Below are 21,944 nucleotides of genomic sequence, written 5' to 3'. Positions count from 1 at the left end.
CACTCAAACATGGAATAACTCCACGTTTCAGATGCTACTGAAGTGTATTTAGCGACTTATTTCACTTATCGTCCCCTCCATCTCTAATCATGTCAAAAAGCTCACAAGTGCACCCTCTCCTGGCGACAGCAGAGTAGTGTCGCTTTCCATACAGTACAAAATGCCACCAGGGCTGTCGGTAAATGTGTGAGAATGATGCATTATATCAAATATTTCTCACAGTTCTATTGAGGAAAGTTATAATTCGATAATTATCGTTATCGTTTCATCACTCAGCCCAGTGAATCTGACGTTTGGTTAAGTTACTGCAGTCCAATGAGAGACAAATGCCACTATTCACCAGAGAGTAAATCTCCAAATAACTGAACAAATAAATAAGTAAATGAATATACTTCTTTATTGATGTTAATTAATATGGAGCACTATCCACATCCTCATCCAATTTGCAACCAAGAAGGGCCTGGCCAGAGAGGAAAGCCATCAAGACAATGATGCAAGAGGAATGATATGCGGACAAAAGGAAAAACAGGGGCAGCTGAGCCTCCCTCACAATTAACAGTAGATGGACAGAACCACTCAGCTAAATCAATACCTCAGGTTCACTTCCTAACCAAAGCAAACAGACAGACTGCAGAGAAGTAATGAGCTGTAAACCACCTTGACCACTAAGTGCTTTACATATTCACAGTCAATCAGCAGTATAACTTTATTTCTTACTAGCTGGATTAAGGCAACCCTCCTTCTGTCCAATATAGCTAAGGTTATGCCCTGCTAATGTGTCCACAAAGGTCAAGGAAAGAACAGTGGAGTGGAGGCTGGTTTCATTGGTGATCCATGGATAATCAGTACTATAACCAAATGCTAACTATCTGAATTACATATACATGTCTTCTGTCAGAAACAGCTGAGTTGATGCTCCACTCGCATGATACAGGTCAAGGAAAGAACCCAGTAGCACTCAAAACTGCCTTGCCATCAGAAGCCTTGCTGTTGCTAGGCAAGTGTAAGCCAATCTCTATAGTGGCTCATGTAATTCTACTGAGTGCTTTAACCTGAAGATGTAACTGCAAAGTTCCTATATTTAGGTCTGCTTCATTGCATAGCAATCAAAGTCTAACCTGGGTCACCCCATTCCTGATAAGAGATCTGCCCATGTTAATCGTGCTACAACTTTGTGCTAGTGTTACATGAGTGTGCCGGCATGGTTCTCAAGGGGAACCAGGTCAGGGTAAAAGTGCCACTCTCTCTCTCTCTCTTTCATTCATTCTTCTTCTCGTCTCACTCAATCTCTCAGCCCTTGAAATAATGATGAGAGTTGTTGGATATGCGAGTTGCCACCTGACCCATTGCACTGACCGCTACAGCGCAAGGTATGACTGAGGTACACCGTTCAATTAAAGTGAACGGATCCCTCAGTTTGGAGCTCCTAGCCTCAGGTGAAGCAGCTAAAGTTTCTGAGAGTGTGAAATTTAAACCTACCATTTCAACAATTTAAGCACGTTTCCAAATACACTAAGCTTGTAATGAACAAAGTTCATGCTGGAATGATTGCATGGAGCTAAATCAGTAGAGATAATGGCCAATTATCAGTCATGTTTCTGGCCAGAAGACAACAAAACAGCCTTTAAAGTCTATTTGATCAACCTTGACAATGAATTTTTACAATTGTAAAAATGTTATCTATATATATATATATATATATATATATATATATATATATATATATATATATATATATATATATACACATATACATATATATATATATATATATATATATATATATATATATATATATATACATACACACACACCCACACACACCCTTATGCTTTGATGCAACCTTTTTGAAAATAGTTCTATAGAGCACCAGTAAGAGTTGTTATGATATTTAGAGAAGAAACGGTTCTATATTGAACCATCTACACCATATTCATCAGTCCGAAGAACCCTTTCACAATGCAAAGAACATTCTTTTCATGCTCATGGTTCTATATAGAATCACTGTCTTTACTAAAGATCCCTTGAAGAACCATGTTTTTAAGAGTGTACACCTGATGGGATAATGACCATATGTCCTGTAATTGGACTCTGGTGCGTAGAGCTGACACTGGATCAGACCTTCACAGCTGGTTGAGTAAGCGTTACAGTGAAACACGTCGAATGACGGCTGTCCCTGACACAAAACACCAGACTTAGCCGTCTGACCTACTATCCGATGACTGGATGTATGTCGCAATGACATGGCCGTTAACTCCACAAACATAATTCAAAAGATCAATTCTCATGATGGTAATCTTTGTGTACAATGGCAATTAGGCAGATTGGCACAGAGACAGCATCACTGTCATTGCCAGCATGCACCAAGGACACAGCTGCTGGATAGGCTATACACTGCTGAAGAGTAATAATTCTTACTGTACACTGCAGCTTGGAAAGACCAAGACCTCCAATTTTGTCTTGACAAAATATCACTTACAACAGGGAGGTTTTAAAAGACGTATGGCTACCCATGCTTGATAATGTAATTCAGACAGAAGATAAGGCAGTCATGTTGCAGACATGCAGACCTTTTCACACTACCTGAGCATCTCTTCCCTCACTTTGCCTCAGAGACTGATCTGCCCTTCTCTCATTGTTGGGCAAATATGCCAGCGACCTAGATGATGAAAATAAAACCAGCACTTCTAGCATGGCGTGAGAGGAGCAGGCAGGCTGGAAGAAAGTATTACACTGCAGCGAGAGCGGTGCAGAGCAGCACTTCAACAGCAGCAGTGACGAGAAAAACAACTGACATGCTGCATTTGAACATCAAGCCTTTGAACTCACCGGCGCAATCAAACGAGCGACCTGTTGCTGAAGTCAGTTTGTATAGAAAAACATGAAGGTTGATCAGAAAGGTGCCTAAATGCTTCAAGACTGAACCTAAGTAAGAGGAATGCTTCTTAAGTACACAAATCCATTAAGACATAATGGAAAACAAACACCTGCAAACCGAGCGCAGTCAATTTAGCAACCGATTTTAAAAGAGTCTCCTGAGTCTGAAGCATAAAAATGTAGCCAGACTGACGAGTGCCAAGTCTTCAAGAGCGGCTGTCCGGTACTCCAGACCTTCCGGCTCGTCTCTGACTCTTTCCAATGTTTCTCCACCGTCTCATCCTAGGACCTTACCTGTACTTCATGCCCGTTTGGTAAGACACACACTCCTCCAGGACCAGGCCATTCATCTTGAGGAAGTCTTCCATGTTCTTAATCTGCGCGGCCAGCCTCTGCTCCCTGAGCCTCTGAAGTTCAGCCTGGTCTGTGTGCCTTTGGGCCTGGCTGAGCCCCTGGTCCGAATGGTAACGGCTAATGCCGCTCCGGATGCTCTCACTGTAGGACATGGACAGCATCCTGCCTCCGCTGCTGCTGCTACTGCTCTTCCGCACGCCACCACCCGGCACGGCTGGTTTGGGAATCTGCAGGTTTTCGGAAGGGAGGGTGGATTGGCGCCGGCCATAGGGCCCCCCCGCATATCCCCCCGCATGCCCACCCGCATACCCCCCCGCAAACATGATCCAAGCCCCGTTCCCTTACTACTCCCCCTCACAAGCACATACCCACCCACCCACCCACGGGTGCCCTTCTAGCACCTTTCCCAATACACACACACACACTCACACACACTAAATGTGAAAAAGCCTTGGGAATCTGGGACCAGGACAGGGAGCTGAGAGCTGGCTGGGTTCAGCCATTGCCTTAAATAGCACAGGCTTTCAGGAGGGGCCTAAAACAAGGAGGGAGGGGAAAAAAAGAAAACAGCCTAGTGTCCCCACTATCAGTGGCAGAACTGTGGCCATGCATCTTGTAATCAGACCTGATCCCGCCCTCCTTTGTGACAAGCACAACAGCAGCGGCAGCAACAGGCAGGTGCTGGGAGCCTCAGGTGAACAAACACCAGAGCGCGGGTGACACATGCGAAGAAACTGTATGTCTGGACTGCAGTGGGATTCCGCATTCAGACATGCACTGGAGATCGTCAATAGAAGACGGATATCATTCACGTACAGACGGGAAAATCTGAGGAAACCGCTGAATACAAGCCTGTGGCTAACAAGTTTAAAGCTTGTTAAAGCTTCCCATTAGCTTATGGGACACTGATAAATAGCACTCAGGTCACTGGAGCAACAGCACTTTAAGAATTGCTGTAGACTGCTTTGAGTGATGGCAAAATTGTACAAGATTTGTACAATAATCTACAAATATATATAATATATAATATACAAATATATTTTGTCTCTTTTGAAGAAAATAAGTTTTTTAATGATCTTAACTGCAAGAAGAAATAATTGTTGACCCAAATTACATCCAGTTAAAGCTAAAATCAACAGATTTTAGAGATTTACAAGCAGACTTGTCAATGTTGCCTTGAATAAATCAGCAAATGATGGAGCAGAACCCAGATGTATAATAATTCTAAGACATATCCGGCCAAAACACACAAAAACAAAAAAAAAATTGTTTCAGTACCTATTCATGAAATTTGTTATGAAAAACGTTTATAGTTATTCTATATATGAACGTAAAATACAAATGTACTTTGTTAATTCAGTAAGTTCAATAAATAAGAGGTTCCATTCCAAAATGCACAACAGACCATTTCCGAGAATTTTTTTTCTACATTTGTTGTGAAGGGGGTTTAAACATACAAGAAATCTCAGTGTTATATTACGATTGATGGCATCTTTATTAGAAATTACTCATACATCAGCTTTTATTTGTTTCAAAAACTTGTTATATTATAATTCGTACAGCGCTTTGGAATTTAATTCTTCAAATACGTCTGTATCTAATGGAAGGGGAAACTTGCATAAACTCTTTGAAAGATTCCATGTGAACAGAATCTCATACTACTACATCTTAGCACTGGAAGCCTCTTAAACTCCTTGGACCCACTGGTGGTTCCAAAATGCACTTTGTCATGTTTTTCATAACTTTCATATTTCATAAGCTACATTCAGAAGATGGGCGGTGTATGAGGCTGTCTTCATTCCAGTTCAACAGATGGGTAATGCAGTTTCAAACCCTTATAATAAAAGAAGCTGAACTCATACTTTCTACTGAAAGTCGACCCATTTTTGCACAAATCTGGGCTATAAACTATAAACAGGTGGTATCTTTTCAGTGATCTGCTCTGTACAAATCATTTTTATGAAATAATACAAAGCGCGTCTAAGATTTTTGGCTTTCAGCAGTAAATTGTAAGCATATAGCAACATGTGTAGATCATAAAACACATTTTCTGTTAATTTGACAGAAATTGCTTTTACAATAGATAGATAGATAGATAGATAGATAGATAGATAGATAGATAGATAGATAGATAGATAGACCGAATAATTTGCCTTACGATTTTTGTCATGTAAATTTGGTTGGATAAACCACAATATACCCTGGAGAATAAGAGGTTAAGCATGTCTTTTTTGATGATCTTCTAAATAACTCGAGGTCATGTTTTTTAGTTTTCATTTACATGTTTTCACAAAACAATGAAATAAAAAAAAAGTCTAAAACTCTGTTACTACTGAAGAACCAGGTGTTACTACCTTAACATTTTTAAATAAGAGCAAAATACTCCACTTAGAAACAAGAAAAGAATGATACATTCAACAGCAACACGAGCCACTATTTTCTCAAACTTCTCGTCAAACTGTCAGTGCTCAATAATCTTGTTATATTTTCCACTGAGTGCGGAGGATGTGTCGGGATGTTTTCCCTCATTTACCTTTATTGATCGTCTAAAGGTATGTCAAGTGCTCCTGGCACTCGAACATCGTTGTTCTGAACAGCACATTTTACTAATCATTTTTGGACAAACATGCTAACACAAACGCACAAAAGCATTTCAAAAATAAAAAAAGACTTCTGCACTGCAAAACTAATTTCCAATCCATCGTTCTCTTTTGGTTTGCTAGCTTCTCCAACTGTTGTATTGCTTTTCACAGCACCATACAGATTAATGGAGTACACAAACTAAGATGCAGGAGCCATGGCAGATATTCCTCCTGAGGAACCTAAATCAGTTTCTCCATGTTCCATCCAAGCAGACTCCAATGTCTAAAGAAATAAGGAGAACTGTCCAGACCATGCAGATACAAACGTATGTAAGTCAAAACCATGCCAGGAAACAAACAGAGGTGGACACATGCACAGTGGACACTAACAACACTGGAGCTGAAACCAGAACGAAACTCACCCGAGGTCTTGGAGTTCGGCTCATGGCTTATTGGTGCCACTCTGGCCTTATAAAGTCAGACTGTGACCAGCAATGCAGCGATCCACCCAAACTGGGAGTGTCTTACTAGCGAGCATCTAAACCAATTAGTGAAGGAAAGAGTATCCCCCACCCTCGCTATGTCCATCACCCCTCCCTGCTAGATTCCATGAAGGAAATCCATTTATGTAATTTGGTGGGGGGGGTGGCTTGTTTCTGTAAACCACAGCAAATAATATCAGGCCTAAATTATTCAAAGGCTTTTGTGCTAAAAGCTTTTGATTGTTGTTCCACAGGAGAGAATACTCAGAAGCCTCTCAGTATGTAATGAGGCCTATATGAGCATATGGATCTATATGAACGCTTGCACACTCCTACTGTCTTGATATTTTTTGCACGTGCACGTGCACGCACACACACGCACACACACGCACACACACGCACACACACGCACACACACGCACATTTCCTTATTTTCTTCCATGAGTTTTGTAGCCATCTTTTGTAATGACAATATTAGCTACTTGTCTGGAACTATTTCTGCAATAATCCTGCAAAGCTGATCTTTTGTAAGGGAGGGTGGACAACAACAATTTTGCTGAGTAACACAGGTTGCATATTTCATTATCGTTTATATACATGTTTTCACATTAACATGCACCACTAAGAACAGTCTTGGCATTTATGTGTAATTTGGGTGGTTCAATGGGCATGAAGCACTCTCTGAGAAATGGACTCTTTAACTGACTTCGCAGACCATCCTTGTTAAGACTTGCTGGTGTACTTTTTGCCCCTGAGCTCTAATCTTATGCTACATCACATGGCCGGGTACCACACACAGCCAGGACCAAAAGGAAACAGCCCTGGCGTCAGTGTAATGTGGCAATTGCCACACTCCATAACAAAAGCCCAACACATGAGCATGTCTATTAGCAGGGTTTGTTATTATATTAGAATGAAGCCAATTCTATACAGCACTGCTACCTCTGCAGGAGATCTGGGCTCAGTCAACTGCAGAAACCATTCACTTCACAATTATTACCTTCAGACCTGTAAAAACTATGAACATTACAGATTCACACTGGATTAAATCACAAATCCCAACAGTGGTCACTTACATTATAGTGCCCTACTACATAAACCTAATCCGGCTGCAATAACGCTCAAGTCTCTGTTTCCAATGATTAACCTCAACAAAAAAACAAAACAAGCAAACAAACAAAAAAAATTCCATCCTGGACAAACAGAAACAGAAAATCACTCTGAATTAAGTCCACAAGCTGCTGCAGGGATAAAGAAATAATTGAGAGGAGGTAATCCTCCTTTCCCGCCACACTTTCTCAGCGCAAGTCATCAACAAGGTGATCGATTCCTGCCCAGCGACACTGGAGGATGTCAGCAACACACTTTGAGCTTAAAAGGCCAGAAATGTGCGAGGCAGTGAAATCAAAATTCAATAGACAGCTCATTAACCCCCCCCCCCCAAACCCCCTCCCCCGCCGGATCTCCAGAGTCAGGGGTTTTAGAGCCCCATCAGCACAATACTCCTTTATCTCTCCCCATAAAATTACGATCCTTTGCTGAAATGGAAAGAAAAAGACACTACTTACCGATATAACAAACTACAGGCAGAAAAAAGACTCATTCTAGTTCATCAGCAGCTCATGGATTCCATAAATTCTATGCAAAATGAGACAGTGAAAGAGTAAAGTATACACACAGGTGGTCTGAAGTAAACCTAGTTTCTGCACATCAGAATCCACAAGGTTAACCGATAAAAACACAGAGATGCCACAATCAGACGTGTATCGACACACATACTGTTAGTTTCAGTGCGATTTTGGATTCTGGAGGCAATATTCAAGATTTTAAATGCGTTAATGTCCAGTTTCTAATCAAAACACTGCACAGTAGCAAGTCCTTGTGCAAAAGAATGATCTTACAAAACAGTGACCTATAAACTATACAAAAATATAAACTTGGTACAATTCAACCTATAAAACTGGACTATCCACATTAGCCTGTTAAAAGCACAAGAATAACATGTGCAGGTATGTATGTATTGCATGCTGAGACTACGGAGACATTAAGCATTAGCAATAATGAAACGAAACCGCATGTTTTTAATGCGTTCAACTGTTTTTTTTTTGTTTTTTTTTTAATGATTTGTTTCTTTTAAGAAATCCATTTTTCCAGCTGTTTCTTGGTTTTCAGAATTTACAGTATAGTCTGCTTTATATTACCACATCTGAGTCATGCAAACTCCTGAAGCCAAGAGGTTCTGAACTCTTTCTGAGGTTGTTCTTCTGCATGAAGTTATTGAGGTGGACGGTTGTTCAGGTACATCTCCATGTGGGTCTTTCACTGGTTCACGGGTCCCGAGTCAGACTGAGGTAGAGCAGATGACCTACTAAGGTCCGACACAGACGTGCATTATGTGAAAAATCTGATATTTTTCGTTTCGCCATTTTCTCCACACCAACATTAACAACAAAAAGCTCAACTCTGCTCCGCTCAGACGCTTCATTTGCCATGTTTTGCCGTTCTGGTTGTCGTTTCTGGACAGAAAGAACTGAGCTTTTAACTTGTTAAAAGCACAAGAATTATATGTGAGTGTATGTATGTAACATATGCCGAGTCTACTGGAGACATTAAACATCAGCAATAACTACAATAAGTACTATTAGAACAGAAGCAGTTTTACATGGGGAGGAGGGACTTAATAAAAGAAAATAGGATGGCTATAGTATTTGATTGATTTGCACATGATAAGAGATTTTGGCACACATTTCAAACACGAGAGTGGCTGCTTTATTTAACTTTATGCAGCTAAATTCTTTTTGCATTGTCCCAATGCTTGACAATATAGATGTTCAGGCTACAAACACAAATAGAAACGACTAAATCAGAAAATCAAGGTTTTTAGACTGAAGCACCTCATGGAACTCAAGCCACAGGTTATAATTTCTCCACAAGGGGTTGTCATCAGCAGTCCAAGAGCTTATGATGCTTCATAAGAGCAGTGCTTCACATCAGTGGATCCTTGTTCAGCCTTTTAGTGCACAAAAATGTGCTTGCAATTCTGATAAAAGCACCTATGAGTTTTCTTTTTTCTATTCTATTTCTTATTTTATAAGTGTTTTAGTAACTTTGTGGGTGTTTTAACTATTTGCCTAAAGGAGGGGTTAGTTGGAGTTCTGTTTACACAAAAAGTCTGTACTTATGTCCAGCTAGAGTCTTTCGATTTCAATAATTATATCATCAATTATATCATTAAATCATACTGTCATCGTAATATCCAGTTTTAAAGAAGATTGCATGTCATATCCATATTCCACAGCCCTACCGTTTCCCAGAGCCTGAACGATATAGCATTTTTAAGACCAATACCAAAATTGATATCTGAGGATTTAAAAATCTGACACATCAGCCAATATTCTTTATTTTTCTTCTTCAAACATAAAGATTTTTCCTAACATTTGTTGTGTGTAGTTATTCAAGAGTCGTCACCATTATAACATGACACAATGCAGTTTAAAAAAATCAGCTCGCAACCGTGGGATTTCACACTGTAGTGCTGCGAACACAAATAAGCATCTGTCATATTATCTTTTAAAGAATTTAATGATTAACCGGAACACACGCAGGAGCAGCTGAACATGACGTGACACTCATAATTATTCTGGAAGTCCTTTTTTGACTTTAACATCGTTATTCTTGAAAATAACATCTCTCACAACATATCAATGAGCTCTGCCCTCTAACAAAATGGTGCCTTTACAATACACACTACATGTTTACAAGAGAAGCTAGATAACTTTGCTTGGCTACCAAGCCATGTTAGATACTTGCTCAGTTTACATGTCCCTTCTGGTTTAATAATTTCCAATGTTTTGACTGTAGCTACAGACATGTGAGTCACAGAAATATTAACCATTGCTTCATTTAGGCACAAAGCTGAAGTTGGCTTCTTATTCATCAGCTTCCTATTTGAAATTTTCCCATTCCACCTTAAATGGTGCAGCAGTTACTTTTAGGTGCCTGATACTACTGCTACAATGGTTGCACCATTTAAGGTGGAAGGAGAATGTAATCGCTGCAAAAGAGGAGAAATGAAGGGGATATTTTTATTATTATTTAAGTAATGTATTCCACGTGACAATCATCAACTTATCAGGAAACTATGCAACAACACTCAAGACGTTATGAACGCTGATACCAATTTATCTGCAACTCATTTATCTGCTTATATCGGCCAATAATATCGGTACATAGATTTATCGGTCGGGCTCTAATGTTTGCTAATAGTTACATGCATCAGAATACACTCCCAGTTCTTACAGACTTTATAAAACCAAATACCATAATGTTTGCATGTGCTCAGCAGACACCAGCTGGTGGAGACTGATGTCAAAAAATCATATTTATCCACCATTTGGTTCTGCAGAATGTGGAGCGTTAAGATTCTTCCAAAAGATCACATGTTTCTCTACTCTTCACTCACAGAGACCACAGATAGAACCTGATTAAGGGGTAACCGATAGCAGGTCTTACATGTAATCTGATGAGAAACACTCACTTACAGTAGGTAATCGAAACCGATACCAAACAGTGTTACATGCGTGTAACACTAATTTTGTCATCAACAGCAATTATAAACACTTTTCATCACAGATGAGAAACAAATGTCCACACACACATACACAAATTGCACAATTGACTCCAATGTGCCCTCAAAGTGAGGAAAAGACAGAACAGTATCAGATAGCAGCAGCTAATTAAACAGCAAACAAAGAGGTACCTGTAGAACTGCAGCTGTCGTTTGGGGCTCCCATACCGTGCACTGAGTCCAGCAGGAGAAATGGAGAGAAAGAGAGGAGGACTAAGTTTAATAGAGCAGAAGGAAAAAGACAGAAAGAGTGAAGGAATGGACCATATAGCAGCTTTACGCAGATTAAAGAAACAATCGTTTTAAAAAACAATCGTGCAAAAAAACCAAACAAATGAAAATGGAAACATGGAAACAGATTAAAAACAACACGACAAAATTAGCCACATTATATCTCAATTAGAGTAAATAGAACAAGTAATAACGCAATAAAAATAGCTTGGAGGGGATGCATTGCACCATTATACATCATTATACAGCCATACAATGACGTCTTAAGTATTTTTCCATTTAAACACAATTGCATCCATCAATAAACCATTAAGTATTACGATTAAATCAAAGGAGATGTAAAAGCAATAGCAGTGGCCATTAGACAGGTAGTGTACATATATTGTGTAACACAAAGGCTGCACCAGTATATCATTTAGCCTATTTAAGCCCTGTAAAACACAGTGGTTATTAAAGCCACAGCACAGGCCTCACAAATATGAGATAAATGAACTTCTAGCACCACCTGCTGTCCACAATGAAAACAGCAAATCCCTAACAGAAGAATTTCTGTTTGCGTTTTTGGAGAACACAGAAGAGCAAAAGCAAAAGCTGAGGGAAAAAACTGAGTAAGAAATATCTGGGCATCACACCAACTGAGCTCTAGGCAAGAAAAGTCTCAGCTTTACCAAACAAGCTGGTCGCTATCTTCAATTGTCACACACTGTGTTTAAGGTTTGTCTGTTTGCTTGCCTTTTCAGGTATTGTTACTCACCACACGACTAAAACTAATTGTGAAAATAAAACATTCAATAGTGAATCACCCCAGACCAAAAAATGAAATACAAATAATAAAGTGAAAGTGGTGTATGTTGCATTACAAACCTCAGTTCCCAAAAAGTTAGAACACTATGTGAAATGCTAATAAAAACAGTGTTGCACTTCACATTATGAATATATATTTGTAAATTCATTATGTAAATAAACTGCTTGCAGCACATGCTAAAAACACTGGGACAGGAACATGTTTTACACTGTTTTACGCCATTTGTTTTGGGACTGAAGACACCAATTAACCCAGTTATGCAGTCTACTGTTATGCCAAATAATATACGGTTTGTCAAAGTATGACTGAGTCCATATGGCGATATTCATCACAGAAGCATGCTGGATTTTAATGCAGTGCCATCTGAGGCATCAAAGGTCTTGGAAATTCAGTTGTGGTTTTGAGGAACACAGTCCTTAAACTGTTGGATTATTAGCTGATGCAGTCTCGACCCATCCCTGCTCATAAAGGACTTGATGGTTCCTGCTTCTTACCCAAGCATAACTGCAGCACCTGGATAACACTTTGTGCTGACTATCCAGATGTTTCTCTGCATGTGCATGTGTGGACAAAATGCTGCTGTTTGAAAACTGACACCATGCAGCTCAGTTCCTCATGCCATTAAGTTCCTTATGTCTGTAGCTGAGCATTGAGCTCTGCCTGAAACATGGTTGATGACTGGCTTTCTGTGTGTGGTGAGGTTTGGGACTGATAACATGTTTATAAACTGAATTTGAATTTAACTATGAGTGTGTTTACAACCCAATAACTGCAGAAAACGATTTTCAGTAATCCGATCATCATGTTTACATGTTATTGAGTAATCAAATAGCAGGAAAACTCCGGGTCTACACGAGTCGGAAATCTGATTTTTTCTTTGCAACCAGCCAATTAACTCACAGAACACATGACGTAAACGTGACAAATCTCAAATTATCTATATGCTGCGGCATTTTTGTAAACATTGTGCCACTTTACCTGAAAATATTAACATACATCATCTAGAAGATGAAGAATATTTAAATCCTTTATTTCATGTTTGGTTTCAATGCGGCTCCAAAATGTTTTGCTCTGTCTCGCAGCAACGCTGCTCACTTATTTCCGATACGGTCTGTTTTCACGCATTTGCAGACTAAGAAATCAGAAAGAAATCAGAGTAAGAGTCTACATGCACTGAGAAATCTGATTACTGAGCTACAATCCAGCTCTCTTTATCGGATTTCCTAATCAGATTTCTAGATCGGACTATGTTGTTTAAATTACCATTTGAATAGCTGGATAACTGCAAAAATCCGATTATGATTGAATTATTAAATACATGTAAACACACTCATTGGCTGTGTTTACATGTAAAGATTTTTGCCAATCCAATTGAATTTATTCATTCAGACTGAGGTGTTTATCTGCTCACTCTATTCAACAATCTGATGGGAAATCTTCGTTTACATGCTCGCTAGAAGTAATCTGATGCAAAATGACGCACATGCACGAAGTAGCGCTTAGAGTAAACATTACAATGACAGCGAACATCACGTTTTGATTGCTGTAAACTGATGTCAGACTCAGGAAAACGTCCTTCACATGTACTTAGAAAGGAAGCAGCGAGAGGAAGACGTCGTGCTCTGAGACACATAAGCTGGACGTCTGTCCCACCGCCGCCTTTTAAAGATCAGAGCATGGACTTCACCTCCTCTGCAGACCATTTTCTGCTCCCTCCATGTTGAACATTATAAACTTTCGCTATAACGCGACACACTTGCGCAGAACGTACTTACACGTTCCGATTGGAATGTAATCGGATTCAGGCGTTTCCATGGCTATTATTCTTCTATTTAAAGCATTATTTACAGGATTATTAAATCGGATAGAAACTATATTCTGAAATGGCCTCAATCAAACACGACTATTCCGACTGAGGTGTTTACATGGACATATTCTATTTCGATTGAGCTATTAGTCGGATTATTAAAAGATTATTAGGTTGCATGTAAACGCAGCTACTGTGATGGGTCAGAATGCACTGCATGCAGTTCTTTAAAAGGAATGTCAATGTGACTAAATATTAAAAACACTTGGATATTTCGAAACAACTGTCTAAAAATCTTAACTATCTTAATCATATTCCAAATGGAGTGCAAAGCTAAAAAAGCCCATCTTCTCTGCCTGATCAGAACTGTGGGGATGTTTCAGAGACAGCGGCGTAGGAATGGCAACATAACCACACTTTTGCAAGCAAAATTAGACTTTGAATCAGTGTGAAATATGTATTAAGGCGAAGATCAATCGCTGCTTTCTTACACTGTTACAGTTACGGATGCACCTTTTGTCATTGGTGACGAGTGTGACCGACATCTATAACACATACACATATCTTCAGGACAGCTACACTGTGTGCATGTTAAACCTCTGAGCACCATGTCACATGTCTTAGATCATGTAACGTTGTCACAAGGTCTACGAGGTAGGAGAGCTCCAGGGTAACCATGACCTCCACATACCCTGTGAATCAGTGCACCTCTGTGCTGAGTAACAGTCATGAATCCAAATGCATGAGGCCACAAATGATACTGCACTTAGTTGTTTTACAGGTTAAACATATGCTTAAATACATATACTCAGCCAATGCTGCCCTTAAGCTTGTGTGAAACTAACTAGGCGTAAACAAAATGCTCTTTAAACAAACCATACCCAACAAACAAACGTTTGGAAACTGAATAAATGAACCTCTTCACTTTTCAGGAAAAACACTGCTCTCTGGAACAGGACAATGTTTAGGTGATGCTCTTAATTTTATTCATTTAATGCATTTGTAACCCTCTACAAATACATGCCATATTTCTCTGTAAAGCTGATCATGGTTAACTTAGGCCAAATTTCTACAGTTTTTGTAAAGGTATATATGTATTCACCCTTAAAAAAAATGTATAAATTCCCAAAATTCTCTGGTGCACCCCTAAATGTAATGAAAGTTAATCTAATGAAATGTTTCTCCAAGTAATTTTGGACTAGCGCTATTGGTCTACTCATCATGTAATATTCACATAATGTAAAGAGCAAAAAAAAAAAAAAAGAAAAAAGTTTGATACGACAACAAGAGACAAAGAGAGAAATGTGTCAGTCTTAGGCAACTCAGCTGTTTAAAACTGTTTAAAAACACTGATCTCAGCTGTTGATCTCTGCTTTTGCCAGTAATAATACATTATATTTCAATAAATACAAATAAATATACATTTTGTGAAAAGTTGAAAAGTAATGCTAAAAAGATGAATCATTTTAATACCAAAATCACAATTTACAATTCAATTCACAATTTAAGTTGCATTTTTAATGACAGCCTACAATGTTTTAAGTAGAGAATACTTTGCCTAATAACAATGAACTCATGAACTGCCTGTCGATGTTTTAAACCTGTCAGAAGCAACCAAACAACCACATGATGCAAACATAACACAACCAGAAGTGAGTGCCTGTCTGGCAACCTAAATTCAGCATTCAAGCCTGGATATGCTGGTCTTCCTTTTTTAACAATAAGTCAGGTGGTATTTTCTTACATTCCATAACATAACTTGCAAACACTGGAACGTAACGTCATTCTTTAGGCCAGCATTTCGATGTAAATAAACAAATAACGGACAGCACGGTGGCGCAGCGGGTAGTGCTGTCACCTCACAGCAAGAAAGACCTGGGTTTGATTCCCAGCCGGGTGACCAGGGTCCTTCCTGTGTGGAGTGTATGTTCTCACAGTGTCTGTGTGGGTTTCCTCCCACAGTCCTAAGACATGCAGTCAGGCCAATTGGACATGCTAAATTGCTCCTAGGTGCGTGTGAGTGTAACTGTCTGCCCTGCGATGGACTGGCGACCTGTCCAGGGTGTATCCTGCCTTCCACCCAGTGACAGCTGAGATAGGCTCCAGCACCGCGAGTCAGACGAATAAGTGATTTAGATGATGTGTGTGTGTGTAAACAAATAATTTTTAAGGAAGTACATGAAAGACCACTTGTCTCGACAGACCTGGACCTTAATTTATATAAAACAACTGCAATTTAAATCAGTCAAAATATTAATCTGAAAAATTGCCATTGAATATTTTCATCAAGTTGTTCAGCCCTGATAAAAAGTGTCAAAGTTTCTTGTTTGCAAAAAACATATTTGATCTCTTATAAGCAGCTTAGAAGAATAAAGGTTTGAATTCAGATTTCTTAGCAGCCAAAACAGACCTGAACCAGTGCTGCGTCTAAAACCACGTACTACCATATTAATTAGTATGCAAAAACTAGTACGCCACCATCAGAACTCCATTCATTAGAGTAGTATGTGTAGCATAATAGATATGCGGTTTTGGACACAGCCCAGTTGATGGATGATGACTACAGCTAATGATGGGTTTCCTCCAGGAGCGGTTTACAAACGGTTACATGAACACATTGACATACATAAAACCACTACGTACTGTTTAATAAATACAAGTGCCAGTGGGCAGACTGACCTGTAGATCATTCCTGGTGAGCCGGTCTGTCGGAGGGAAAGGCGAGCAGGAGAGTCTGTTGTAGATTCTGGATACATCGAGGCGGGTGAGTGGGGAGTGTGGCCAGGCTGCCGGGGGGACTCACTCTCTCTCCAAACCACCAAAGTCTGTCTCTCACCTCACTGGGACTCTAAAAAAAAAAAAAAAAAGAAGATAAAAATAGAATGTGAGTTTCTGCCTTTGGTTGTGTTCATACGCTGGCAGTCGAAAGAACTTGCTTTCACAATGATCACTGATACATGCTAAAAAAAACGAATAAACTACACATGCGATCAGGATTATTTATCCTTTTTCTGCAGGTCCTACACTCAAAAGAACCCCTCAATGACCATGTCACACTGTGTTGTCATGCTATTTTATGATTTGAAGGATCTGATTCACACACATTCATTGCTGCTGTCCACAGAAAATTCAGAGTAGCTGGATTTTTCTGCACTGCTTTACAGTACAACAGTCAGAAAAAGAACAAAGTTCTATTGTGAATATTATAAGTTAGGACAAACTCTTTATTAATCATTACGAATCATTAGTTATTAACTCTTTACCTCTTTAAACACCCAGAACCGACCAGTGTTATTACACACTTCTATAACCCAAGAACAGCTCAACCAGTTTGCCCTGAAATCCCTGTATTTACTGAACAATAAGCCTTAGTATGTAATAAGTTCACGATTTTGAGGGGTTTAATAACAATTTTGAAGTAAAATTGATTTATCACTTAACCCCAGTTATAACACACAAATTAAAAAGGGCAGCAGTGGCCTGTTGTTTGCCAAACAGTGAGCCCACATTTATCTGTAGTGTTAAACCTCCTGAAGGTTCCTCATCTCAGACAGCTTTGTACCTCTCCACTTTATCTAACATTCATATTCATCAGACATAACAGTTCACTGTTGCACTTATGTGTTGCAGTACTGATCAGTTTAAATGAACCATTTTCTTCTCTCAGTGAAGGCCCATAAGTACTCAGAAGGATCTAAATATGGTATAATCACCTGAATTTTCTCAAATCAGTGCTGCATTTTGTGCATCAGAGCAACTCTTCTGTCAACTTTCTGAGGACAGAAGAAATCAGATGCAGGAATCTGTACCGGCCACTAGGTAGTGCTACTCCTTTGCTCCTTGAGCACTGAGCCATTTAGGAATGTAGGCAAAATGTGTCAGTCATCTCTAACTAAAGACATCTGTACAGCAGAGCCATACACCAGCATATAATAAAAAATAAATAAAATTGCATGATTTGATTTGTTACCGGTTACAGAGCTGTTCCACAATGTTACACACAATCATACACTACATCAGTGCGCTGGTACCCTGCACCACACTGCCCTGCCCTTGCTGAGCTCCTTCTACAACACGCCATGTTCCTCATACATTATACATGAGTACTTGCCCAAAGCAGGGCACTGCCTGAGAGGGGGGGGGGGGGGGGGGTTTACAGAACAGTGGAAAAAAAAAAAAGAGGGTCTGAAGGGGAGATGAGAAGATACTGGTGAGAGGAGATAGAGAAACAAGAGCTGTGAGAAAGAGATGAAGAGATAAAGGTATGTTATATGTGGACAAAGTCAAACAACCAAACACGGCCGTCTGCGCATGCACCAACACTGAGGCAGCAGCTCTACTGCTGAAGTTCACACCATTCACTCCCCAGTTCACACAGCACTACATCACAAGTCGTATTTAAATGTGTTGAAGGTTTCGACAACATCAGAGGCACGATGGATTCAAAATGTCATTTCGCTGTGTTGAATCCATCATGGTTGTGATGTCACAACCATTAATATGCCTGTCACATTTATCTATCAATCAACCAACCAACCTTTATTTAACCTCAGAGAACACAGAGGGTGACCCTCATTTACAACGTTGCCGAGCTGATATAGGAAAAGGGATTGATAAAGTGTAAGAACATGTCAAATAATACAGGTCAATTTAATAAAAAAATACTAAAATACTCAAATCAGGATAAAAAATTATATAATAAAAGCATAAAAATACAGTAGAAAATATAAAATAAATATAAATAAAAGTAGTAAAGACATTCATTACGACATTATGGGAAGCATGAAAACAGAAACTTCTAACAGTGCACGCAATGTTTGTTAATTTGTTATCTGTGTAACTAGTTCTTAATTTTTAGCATATATGCTGGCAGAATAATTTTTTTTGCTTACATTTTTTATATATATTTTTCAGAATATGAACACGTTCACACAAATCTGATTTTTTGCCCTAATGTGACTTGGATCTGATGTTTTCAAGGCTGTGTAGACACACAAATCTGATCTTTTCAGGACACCGGTTTGTTCACATTAATGACAGATTTGAATCACTTACCTAAACAAGTGTGAACCATCAAGTGAGACAGATCGGATTTGAGCAAATAACTGAATTTAATCAATGAGGCTTGTAATGTGAATGTAGCCTAAGTAGCTTTGCTTAATTCAGCCAGAAATGGACCAAACACCATTCACCAAACAAAACAGGCTGTAAGATACTTTACAGACTGTCTGGAACTAAACAACATTAATATGGATCTAAAAAACTCACAAAACTGAGCTAAATTTCCTACTGGGGCAGTTTTATGTTTTAGTCCGATTTGGTCAGACTCTGAAAATGAGACTAAATGTTTGGCGACTGGTATTCGGTTCAATTCTGGCTGATTCCAGGTTGTTTAGGTGTTCTTTTGTCACAGCTGCCGACTGAAAAGCTGCTCAGTGGTGATGACAGTTTGGGAATTTAGTGTAAGGAGCTGGGGAACGAACTGCCAGCTGTGCAACGAGGGAGCAGAGTTCATTACTCTGATGTAGCAAGAAGCTGCTTGTTAAAGAACTATAATTTGGCGGAAGGAACTGCGAACATTAAAACACATTAAATGCTGCATTCATGGCCCAGTTTGTTTATTTTTTACCTTATTATTAGAACACTCGAGGTCGTGTGTTTCACTATAACTTCACGGCTGTGATTTCGTGATAACACACTCCTTCTCGTGTTCTATTGCTCTAGCACTAAAGCAGAGGTCACTAATAGGCGGATCGCAGTCCGAGCCCAGACCTAGATGCTGTCCTAGGCTGACCTGGACCTATAACCAATAAACTGTGGAGAATTATTTAATTTTGACGGGGTGGTCCTATTAAATTAGCATAGCTATTCTAGCCTTTACAGTACCGGTTTAGTCGCCCGGGACACTCACAGACATTGTAAATATCACAAGTGACGCTACTCAGCCAATCAGATCTGTGCATTATGATGAGCACTGACACTCGAGCGAGTGATGCACACACAGCGGAGGGATGAGACGAGAGAAGAAAGTGAGTCAGAGGGACGTTATTTTACATGGCGTGATCTAAAAAGAGAAAAATAAATATACAATATACAATAAATATTATTGTAATATAACCGAATTATAGATTATTTGATTTGACATTCAGTCGTTGAATATATACGATGTTAATATAAATACTAGGCTACTGAACCATACAGCAAGTAGACTGCAAGACATTATGATGTTCCGGACATTTGCTTGAGGAAATTTTCTCTAACTGGACAGTGAATTTTAATTAAATATCCCTGCACTAAATGGTTAATACCTAAAATCATCATACACTTCCTTTAAGCTGCATGAAGAAATCTCAGACTTTCTAATGTAGGTTTCCAGCACTGTATGCCATACTGAATTTTTTGCGTCAGTTTTGAAAAATAACAAAAATGTCACACATTATCAAATAACCTAAATATATTAGGTTGTACAAGATGTAAAACCTCATAGTACTGTCTGTTCACTCAGTGACCATCTTAGCAACACTGCCGAGCAGCTATTTCCAGCCATACATGAGCAGGCCACTACCTCTTTGAAAGGGAAGAGACCTAAAACCTTGAAACCAAAAGCCAAAATTACTGTTTCAAAAACATATTTGAAATCACTGGTAAGACCTGGCAAACAGTTTTTGTAATGTTCACTTCTGTAATGCACATAAAATGGGGAAGGGGGGCTTTCCCTGGTAGCTCTACAATGTCATCGACCTTTCTCCGCTCGCAAGGTGACAGGCTTTTTATATTAAAGGATGGGACCTTCTCCACGAAACAGATAGGAGTGTTACGAGCTTACTGTTCATATTTCAACCAGTGACCGGTCTCTTCATTCATACGTCGCAACGGTCAAACCTCAAAACACACATCTCTCATTTCACTCCTCATTAAACTTATGTGCAAAATGGCAAAGGACTCAGAAATGAACATGTTAATGCATCACACCCGCAGTCTCATCAAGGTGACTCTGTCCTTCCATCAGTCTCCACCTCAAATGAGCCGTACACTGAATAAGGTCTTTCCTCTTCCCAAGGACTCATTCAACACAGGCTTGCCCACTTCAAATCAGTTAAGAAGGGAACAAGGGACAAATTTCCAATTACCCTTTGCAAATGACAGTTTGTAGTGCATAGTGTAGTTAAAAGCAAAACATTATCCCAGTAGTTCATCTCTCTTATTTGGTCCACTGTGTACACAACGTGACACTTGATATTACCTTTGTAAACAGACAGCCTTCACAATAATTCAAGGTTACCTTCTAGATAGCTTAAGTACTGTTACACAGCTAAACTCTGTGCCTTTGCTTAGATAGAGATATCTGTATATCATTGTCTGTTGTTCTCCACCTGAGGGGATATGCTGGAGTCAAGATCTGCTTGTTAAAAACTTCACTTGTATTGAGAGATGATGAAGCTCAGGACTAAATCGAACACAACTTATTACTCAACCGATTTTCACCAAATTTGTCTTGTTATAATCCTCAAATATGGATTCATCTAGGCGGCACAGACTGCTCTCGGATTTTTTTAATTTAATAATTGCAATTGTGCTAATTAGCCATCCAGACCAGCAAGAAACTAATCAGTCTGCACCTGATATTAAAAACCGAGTTTAGTACGAGTAGAAACACAAACCCACACACATCAGCACATCCATCAACGTGTGAATTAATTCTAATCTTAATACACTTAAAAATAAAATAAACCCCCCAAAACTCAGTAAGAAGGACGAAGCTGAAGTTAGCTTCCTTTTCGCGTTTTCCCGCTCCACCTTGAATGGTTCAGCTTCAGGAACCAGAAAGTGACTGCTGTACCATTTAAGGTGGAACAGGAAAACTCAAACAAGAAGCTGCCGAATAAGATATTGACTTCAGGCCTGTGCAGGAAGATGCTAACATAAATCTATCTACACAGATTAACGAATGCTGTCACTTACCGAAGCAGTAATTCTTCAACCACAGGCCATATCTACACAAACACCACACAAACAATATGCATCACACAAACATGAGCGTGGATCACTGCGTTCCCTCAGTTATATAATCCTATCCCGCTTTCTGAGTCCAATATTCTTGAAATGTTACACTTTTGGACAGTATCTTATTTAAGATAAGATAGGGCTTTATTGTCATTCACATCACATGTGGTACATG

The 21,944-nt window shown here is 39.3% G+C and overlaps 1 protein-coding gene across 4 annotated transcripts in view; it reads right to left on the bottom strand.

Annotated features, from left to right (window-relative positions):
- kcnab2a (potassium voltage-gated channel, shaker-related subfamily, beta member 2 a) overlaps positions 1-21,944 on the bottom strand; it is a 137,607-nt gene that overhangs the window by 63,178 nt on the left and 52,485 nt on the right. For 3 of the 4 annotated variants that reach the window (XM_017704907.2, XM_017704905.2, XM_017704904.2), the window contains exons 2-3: positions 16,445-16,613; positions 11,055-11,096 (exon numbers count right to left, since the gene is read on the bottom strand). In XM_017704907.2, coding sequence (XP_017560396.1) covers positions 11,055-11,096; positions 16,445-16,521 — 119 coding nt within the window. In that variant the 5' untranslated portion in view covers positions 16,522-16,613. Of the gene's footprint in view, positions 1-3,171; positions 3,555-11,054; positions 11,097-16,444; positions 16,614-21,944 lie in introns of those variants that run through there. The other variant, XM_037532218.1, reaches the window with a different exon arrangement.

This window comes from Pygocentrus nattereri, chromosome 21 (genome assembly GCF_015220715.1).
Source record: "Pygocentrus nattereri isolate fPygNat1 chromosome 21, fPygNat1.pri, whole genome shotgun sequence".
NCBI lineage: Eukaryota > Metazoa > Chordata > Actinopteri > Characiformes > Serrasalmidae > Pygocentrus > Pygocentrus nattereri.
This window is presented reverse-complemented; position numbering and strand designations above follow the sequence as displayed.